This window comes from Sinocyclocheilus rhinocerous, unplaced genomic scaffold (genome assembly GCF_001515625.1).
Source record: "Sinocyclocheilus rhinocerous isolate Xijiao unplaced genomic scaffold, SAMN03320098_v1.1 scaffold2245, whole genome shotgun sequence".
In the NCBI taxonomy this organism is placed as follows: Eukaryota; Metazoa; Chordata; class Actinopteri; order Cypriniformes; family Cyprinidae; genus Sinocyclocheilus; species Sinocyclocheilus rhinocerous.
Genome location: NW_015637544.1, coordinates 375,554 through 384,796, shown reverse-complemented (window position 1 = coordinate 384,796; position 9,243 = coordinate 375,554). Strand labels below are relative to the sequence as shown.

Here is a 9,243-nt window from a genome sequence, read left to right as displayed (position 1 = left end):
TTTTTGGTTTAAAAAGCTAATTATAATAAATTAATACATAAAAACAGCTTCTTTACATTATTATAAATAAAACCTGAGGTACAACCAAATAACATAAAACATAAAAACATACAAACCTGATTTGAGGAGCCATGTTTGAATAGAATAGAATAGAATAGCAGATACAAACACACACACTAGTTGAATTCTATATTAAAACACCAAGATGCAGTGTTGCTTGGCGACCGTAAACAACCGACACTTACACCATATTTGCACATATATACCACATTATCCACCAGCCCTGCTTTTTATTAACATGGTCAGAAGACATGTTTGTGATTATTGCAGTTGCAGTTTCCACAATGATCACACGGGCCGCCAAAAATGGTTTGGTCTGGCAATGAGGAAAGCTCAATCTGTCTCTGTCTAAGCCTTGTAAATCAACTGGGTGTTTTGCTCAAAGGTCAGATCTCAGAGAGGACCCACAAAAGAACACTGGCCAACACACACACGCACACACAAGTACAGCAAGATCTCAACAGCTTCACAGTCAATCAGGATGTAATCATACTTCATTATTAGGGATTTGAAGGTCTTCTCACTATGGCGTGTTCAGTATTCAAAGTTAAGCCTCGTACTTCTCAGTCAAACCACATTGTTTCTCATCCAACACTGGAGATATGATCATATAGACTGTTCAAACAGAATTGCAAAATTACTGTTTTCCAAAAAGTTTCAAATGCTGTTTCAAAAAAGTTTAAATAATAAATTCTAAATCAGGTGTTTGAAACATTGGACACAGTAGTGTAGCAACCATGAAATCTATTTAGCATTATATCATGCAGTAATAACAAAATATAAAGTGTTGCCAGTGGTAACATTCAGTATTGCTGCCACACTGTATGTGTGGCATTTGGTCTCATGCTAGAGTTGCTGAGAGATGTGAGAAGAGAACGAGGGATGACCCAGATATTCCTCCCTCACTGCCACCTCTCTCCTCCCTTCAGAGGCCCAGAAAGAGGTGGAGGAAAAAAAGTTACTCTTGTCCCACTTTTCCATGACCTGCTTTTTGTCTTTCGAGCATTAGAAGGAGAAGTGCAGTAGTCCACTGAGGCAGAAATGAGGACACATCCCCCCCAATATGGCAAACTCTTGTCCGCTCGCATTTCTTGCGTTGTGTAATGTGTGTTTGCAGCAAACAGCATCATCCATGTGTCCTTATCATACTGAAAAAGCACTTTGTGTCTTTGCAGCCTCATAAACAGAAAACTCAATTCCTTGTGTCATATCCAGACCAGAATTCATTTCTGCTTCCTTTTATCTATTCAGCTTTTGTGTGTCTGTAAAATGTAGGTGACCCTCTCAGGCATAATTGATGCTTGTGTGTTTTCATGCTTTACTGCAGGAGCAATATGAGGTAGATCAGGTCACATGACATACAGTGGACTACAATAGTCTGAGGCCACTTTGTGAAAACACTTGAATTATTTTTTTTTATTTTATCAAAAGGGATGGTTCACCCAAAAATGAAAACTACCCCATGATTTACTCGCACTCAAGCCATCCTAGGTGTATATGACTTTCTTCTTTCAGATAAATACAATCAGAGTTATATTATAAAATCTCCTGGCTCTTCCTAGCTTTATAATAGCTTTATAAGCTTTATAGTTTATGAAGTTTTAAATATGGATATTTTTCTTACACAAAAACATTGATTCACTTCAGAAAGCCTTTATTAACCCCCCGGAGACGTGTGGATTATTTGTATGATGGATGGATGCATTTTTTGGACTTTAAAATCTCGACTCCTGTTCACTGCCATTATAAAGCTTGCAAGAGGGCAAGCAGGAAATTTTTTTAATATATCTCCGATTGTTTTCGCCTGATAGAAGCACTTGTCTAACATATAAATCTGCTAATGGTCTCCAGCATGGTTTCAGAAAAAAAAAAACATCTATTCAAAGAGTCACATGATCAATGTCATACATTTACACTACCATTCAAAAGATTGGTCAGTACGCTTTTTTTTTTTTTTAAAGAACTTTATTTAGCAAGGGTGCATTATATTGAACAAAAGTGACAAAAAAAAGCTTTTATAATTATACAAAAAAAAATCTAATTTAAATCTATTTTCTATTTCTAATTTAAATCTATTTCAAATAAATGCTGCTCTTTTGAAATTTCTATTCAATAAAGAATGCTGAACAAAACAAAAAATATCACAGTTTCCACAAAAATGTTAATGTTTTCAAAATTGATAACAAAAAAATGTTTCTTGAGCAGCAAATCAGCATATTGGAATGATTTCTGAAGGATCATGTGACACTAAAGACTAGAGTAATGATGCTGAAAATTCTGCTTTGACATCAAAGGAATACATTTTACAATATATTTAAATAGAAAACAGTAATTTGTAATCATTTTTCACAATATAACTGTTTTTACTATATTTTGACCAAGTAAATTCAGCCTTTATGAGCACAAAAGACTTATTTCAAAAACATTTTTTAAAAAATCTTACCAGCCCCAAACCTTTGAACAATAGCCTATTTTTTTTTATTAGTTGCCTAGAAATACCTATAATAACCACTTAGAAAAGTAGACCCAGCTGAAAAAGATGATTTTGACAGCCATGCAAGTCAAATTATAATCCTGGGTTTAACTAAATTACATATATTAGTGCTTTAACAAAAATAGGACTTTACATGTTGCCTTTTAAACCCTTTTGAATGCTATCCTGGTTTACTTCCATTGTAAGCGTTACTGTAACCTGGATTTTTGCTTTAAATAAAGCAGAGTTAAAAGTTGGTAATCCTTCATAACATTATTCCACCAAGAAGAGGTTACATTGTACCTTGATTGTCCCTTTCAATAACTTGTCTTTTTAAACTTTATTTATATCCAGCTTTAAAAATCCCAGAAGTCTTATATCTTGAACCCCACTGTGTTTTGTACTGCTCTCACAATAAAATATTTTGTCTGTTTGTTCACAGCACATGATGGTGATGCAGGACATGCTGAAGGACTTCCTGTTGGGGGAACACCTGCTTCTTGTGGGCAACCAGGTAAACGAGGATTCCCATCCTCAGGACAGCAGTCTGCAGAGACGTCTGACCACTCCGATACCGAGAGCAGAGCAGACATACAGTACACTAGCCCAGAGCGCTGGCGTCGTGCCATGAAGCACAGCTGTGTTTGTAAAGCATCTGCCCACCAGCTACAGGGTGAACTAGAGCTCAGTGTGCCCTACGGCGCCCAGACGCTCGCCCACGCTCTGCACTAGAGACCTGAGGCTTTACTGCGTTTGTGTATGGAAAGAGAGTGGGCGTCCTGACTGCTGTCACTTCAGTTTACATTGATAGATTGATTGACCCACAGAACACATGAATGTATGCTAGACGTACAAAATGCAATAGGGGACCTGTGAATACACTAATGTTCAAAAGTGTTTTTTATGCTTTTGAAAGAGGTCTCTTATGTTCATGCTCTTATGTACTCTGAAAACAGGAGTATTGTGAAATATTACTGTAATGTTATCGGTCACACTCTATTTTAAGGTCCAATTCTCGCTATTAACAAGCCATTAACTACAACTTTTGCCTCAATAAACTCCTAATTAATAGTTAGGTAGTTGTTAGGTTTAGGTATTGGTTAGGATAAGGTATATAGTATATGGTCATGCAGAATATGTGCTTTAGATTAATGACTTTAGACTAATAAACAGCCGATATATTAATAATGTACATGCTAATAAGCAACAAGTTAATAGTGAGAACTGGTCCCTATACTAAAGTGTTACTATATTATCTTAATGAAATTGCCAAAAAGAGCAGAAAATGTTCAAAAAGCTGTAGTTTTTCTTCAGTTCTCAGTCTGATCCCCAATTAGACAAAATACTGGGGGCTCGTCCGGGATATTTTGGACTATGAGGGTTTTTCAGTAAATAAATGTATTGATTGAATTTGACCAACATGACATAAGCTGTTTTGTCACAGTTAAATATTCATCTGTATTTTCTAATGCCAGCATAAAGTATAAAAGTGCTTATAACAGGGCTCTTACAGTCACTGAATGTTAAAATGCACTACCATTTAAAAATTTGGCATCAGTAAGAATTAGTTTTTGTTTAACTTTTATAATGTTGCAAATGATTTCAATGAAAAATACTTTCTATTCATCAAGGAATCCTAAAAAATGCACTGCAGTTTCTACACAAATATTAGGCAGCATTATCAACATTGATAATAATAAAATAAATGTTTCTTGAGCAGCATATCAGAATAATTTCAGAAGGATCATGTGACACTGAAGACTGGAGAAATGAAGCTGAAAATTCAGCTTTGCATCACAGGAATAAATTACATTTTAAAGTATATTCAAATAGAAAACCGTTACATTAATTTGTAATAATATTTCATAGAGTCTTTGACCCTAGTTTGAAAGCCCTGTTCTAAGAACCTGGAGGAAGAGGCAATCCCAGAATGCATTGCACCATATATTTCATTCAATAAACGCTTAAGAGTATTTTGTTAGCTCAACAACACACTAAAGGTGCGGTCACATTTACTTTTGCTTGGTGAAAATTTCCAGTAGGAAACTGCGCAATTGGGAGTTTCACACAACGTCGAAAAAGTTGCACATGCAGATTCCACTCCCTTGGTTTGCAAGTGACTTCTGTGAGAGTTGTGTATTAAACATCGCTATGCTATTGACTATAGACTGGACTGTTTTTTGGTGCTGATGTGACGGCACTTTAACACAGATCTCTACTGGAATCAATTCCATCTCTTTTACGCTTCACATGAGGAGCTGTATTTGTATGATATGCAGTTGAGGTTTCATTTCCCTTACATTCAGACTGCAGGGGGAAAACAATTGCTCAATTGTGACCCAGATCTGTTTTTTTTTTCCCCTTATAACAGCGTGAACGGCACAATTTGGGCCACTGATTTGGACCACTTTCATGTGTGGTACTAAATCAGATGCATGATTGATGTTTTGCAATTCATGCAACTTTTTCGTCACTCTAGATAGACATTTGTCACTATTCTGCCCTGATGGGAGCCACTCCAAAGTTTTTACATACCAGTAGTTCATTGGTCACTCAGTTAATATGGAAGATGGGTGTGATGGTAGTCAGCGGAGAAACAGAGAGGTATAAGTATTAGAGCAACAGCTCTGTACAAGCAAAACTTGAGGGATTGTATTGTAAATACTCTATATAGCCAAAAGTATTGGGACACCCCCTTCTAATGAACAGGTTAGACTACTTTAGTAATTTCCAGGAGTACAAATCTTAATGTTTAAGCATATAATGATATTCTAGGCCAGGGAATTGTGTGCTTCTAATTTTATAGAAACAGTTTGGAATAGTGTATTTAAATATTATCTCCTCATCCTGGTCTTTGTCCTCCTTATTGCCTGTGCACACATTTTCTGGTTCCCATGGCACTACAAATGAATGTGTAAACACTAATTTCAGTGGCTTTCCGTATGACAGCGTGTTGCATGCTTTCTTTTGCGCAAACAAGTCAGTTCAGGACCATGTCCAAATCTGATATCGGCCACATTTCAAAGCATAATGTGAAGAGCAAACAAAAATGTATGATTGACCACCTCAGTGGTTCTGGGTGTCCTGTGATCTCCTGAAAATCAGTCATGTGAAGTGTAGACTTTGCATAGTGATATTTATACATCTATCAGCAGATGGTCCAGACCACTGCTCCAGCGAGGACAAACACGTTGCCAGCTCACACCCGGAGGACGCCCCGGCACAGATGAGGGAAAAAGCGTTAAAAATTAATGAATGACCTCGAGGACAGTGTGTTATAATCCCCCACGCTGCTCGTTTCTGAAGTCGGCCTGTTGTTTTGTTAGGGTGATAACCTGTATCCTGAAGACATTGGTGGAGAGTGGAGAGATGATCCTGGCAGATGGAAGAAGAATAGTGTCAGGTGAAATGGACAGAGAAGATCAAACACACTCCATGTCACAAACCCGTCACTGACAGTCTTTAAAACAGGAATCGTTCTTTGTTTTCCACAGATCCACTGGAAGCAGCCGGAAGGTCTAATGCCATTCCCATGCATCCAGACTTCCGTATGATTGTTTTAGCAAACCGACCTGGCTTTCCGTTTTTGGGAAATGACTTCTTTGGAGCGCTTGGTAAGACTTATATATTATACAGTATAGCTTTAAAAATATTTGACCACAGCATGCCATGATTGACCAATCAGAGTCAAGGATATCAGAAAACACTAACACAGTTACAATAATTATGTAATACTGTTTGAAATACTTTTGATGATTTGACAATTTACTCTTCCAGGGGACATATTTAGCTGCCATGCAGTGGACAACCCCAAACCTCAGGCTGAGTTTGCCATGCTGAAGCAATATGGGCCTGATAGTCCTGATGCAATCCTCCAGAAACTGGTGGCTGCATTCGGAGAGCTCCGGGCCATGGCTGACCAGGGAACAATCACCTACCCCTACTCTACACGAGAAGTGGTCAACATCGTAAAACACCTGCAGGTATTCAGCTGGTAGACTTAAAGGGATAAGTTCATCCAAAAATGAAAATTCTGTCATTAATTACTCACCCTCATGTTGTTCCAAACACATAAAACCTTCGTTCATCTTCAGAACACAAATTAAGATATTTTTGATGATATCCGAGAGCTTTCTGTCCCTCCATAGACGGAACACACATCGAAGACTGACACGGAAGAGAAGAAATCATTGAATAACGTCGCTATTTAAAATAAAATAAAAAATTAAGGTTGAACCACTGATGTCACATGGACTATTTTAACGATGTCCTTACTACCTTTCTGGGCCTTGAATGTGGTAGTTACATTGCTGTCTATGTCAGAAAGCTCTCAAATTTCATCAAACATTTGTGTTCTGAAGATGAACAAAGGTCTTACGCATTTGAAACAACAGGAGGGTGAGTAATTAATGATAGAATTTTTGGGTGAACTATCCCTTTAACCTCAGATGGCACACATATAGTCCATTCACAGATCGTCTGATGCATATAGCAGCAAATAATGGTGAGACTGGCACACTATTATTTTAAGTTTTTTCCACTCCTTTTTATTATTGTAATATTAGTTACACTACCGTTCAAAATTTTGGGGTAGGTAAGATTTTTTTAAATATTTTTAAAAGAATTGGTCAAAAATGCAGTAAAAACAGTAATACTGTAAAATTGTATTACAATTTAAAATAACTGTTTTCTATTTTAATACATTTTAAAATGTAATATTTTCCTGTGAATTTTCAGCATCATTACTCCAGTCTTCAGTGTCACATGATCCCTCAGAAATCATTCTAATATGCTGATTTGTGTGTTGTGTGAAACATTAAGAAGAAACATTTCTTATTATTAATGTTGGGGGGGAAAAACAATGAATATTTTTGTAGAAATCATAATGTAAACATTTTGTTTCAGGATTATTTGATGCATAGAAAATTAAAAATAACAGCTTTTTAAAAAAAATACTAATCTTTTATAACATGAAATAGATCAAAAGTGACAGTAAAACATATATAATGCACACTTGCTGAATAAAAGTATTCATTTCTTAAAAAAAGAAAATCGTACTGACCCCAAAATTTAATGGCAGTTTATTTCAGGTGAACAGCAGTTATAAAAAAACAAACTGCGATTAGTCATTTTTCATCATTCAGTCTCTTCCTGTATAAAAGGGCAGACCATGTCCAGAATAAGCTGCAAAGTGGACCAGACTTTATGCCACAAGTCAAAACTCTTTTCAAATCCCCACAATACATTCAACCTCTTGTTTTTAGGATGTTCCCTCTTTTAAGATTTCAGACTTTGCGTCGGTGTTGTTTAACAGGGTGAAGTGACCCTGTGTCTGAGATGAAAGGTGCCGCACGAGAGAGAGAGAGAGAGTGAGGAGAGGCCCTGTCTCTTCACTCGGCCCACTCACAGACTGATCTGACACATAGAGGCCACACTGCCATTCTGGGCCACCTGTCTCTGGGCTTTAGCTCTTCTCTCTCTCACACACACACACACACTGCGTACCAGCCTCCTCCTCTCGTCTCAGCTCTCAGGAGCGACAGAGATGCAGATAGATGGATGGAATTCGTCTGTCACATTGGATGAGGAGTCAGTTGTCAGATTAGTCTGCCGCAAGCAGCCATCAGAGGTCTACACTCGCTGTCAAAAGTTTGGACACACATGACCGAATTTGTTCCTTGTGATCTTATAAACCTTTTTGTCTAAAGGCCGCTATGCTTGAATTTAATTTAGAAATAGTCTACTTATGAATATTTAAACTACAGTTTTTATTTAAAAACCTCAATGTCCAGAGTGAGCAGAGCTACAGTCAAGATGAAGAAACTAAAATATAATAGATTTTTTTAATAATATGAGGGAAAGTAGTGGTGGGTGAATGGTACATGGATTCAAAGCTGTGTCTCCTGCATGAGCATCAACTGCACACCTCTAGTCTGTTCACTTTGCTCGTTCTTTGTTATGCAGACTTGCGATCATTAACAGCAAATGTGGAATGTCATCACCATGGCAATATTGTGAATATTGCAATAATTTTAATAGTTTTATTCAAAATGTGTCATTAGACTGGTTTCACGGTCCTTCTCTGTTTTTTGTCTTTTAAATATATCAGAGTTTGAAGCAGTGCTTCTCAATCATTTTGCTCCAAGTAAGGGTTTGCGATATGTATCGTCAACGATAATATCGTAATTATTGTTTTAACAATGTGCAAATCTGCTTTTTGAACAAATCAGTTTCAGTAATTCAGTGACCGACTTTGACTCTATGATGAATGACTCAATGACTCAACTCAAGACAGTCGCAGTTTCCATACTATATAATATAAAAACGGTATGCAAGAAAAGTATTATGTCCAAATTCATGGTATTCAACAGTAGGCAAAAAGTACCTGGATGAGCTACTACTTTCGCCGAGATTCTGGTTCCAGAAAATATTGAGATTATCATTTTTGTCATGAATATTGCACACCCCTAAAGTCCCAACATTGTCCCCAAAATATTAAAAGCAACAAGCAACCCCCTAGCCCCAGTTTTTTGTTTTTTTGTTTTTGTTGTTGTTTTTTTGTGTTGTTTTGTTTTGTGGCATTTTGTTTTGTTTTGTTTTGTGTTTTTGGTTTTGTTTTGTGTTTTGTTTTGTTTTGTGGCTTTTGTTTTGTTTTGTGTTTTTGGTTTTGTTTTGTGTTTTGTTTTGTTTTGTGGCTTTTGTTTTGTTTT

At 36.8% G+C, this 9,243-nt stretch overlaps 1 protein-coding gene across 1 annotated transcript in view; it reads left to right on the top strand.

Moving 5' to 3' along the window:
• The window catches only part of vwa8 (von Willebrand factor A domain containing 8), a 100,039-nt gene that overhangs the window by 33,715 nt on the left and 57,081 nt on the right, over nt 1-9,243 (top strand). Inside the window, exons 21-24 of the mRNA XM_016564076.1 lie at nt 2,976-3,047; nt 5,840-5,936; nt 6,028-6,147; nt 6,311-6,516. Coding sequence (XP_016419562.1) covers nt 2,976-3,047; nt 5,840-5,936; nt 6,028-6,147; nt 6,311-6,516 — 495 coding nt within the window. The remainder of the gene's footprint in view (nt 1-2,975; nt 3,048-5,839; nt 5,937-6,027; nt 6,148-6,310; nt 6,517-9,243) is intronic.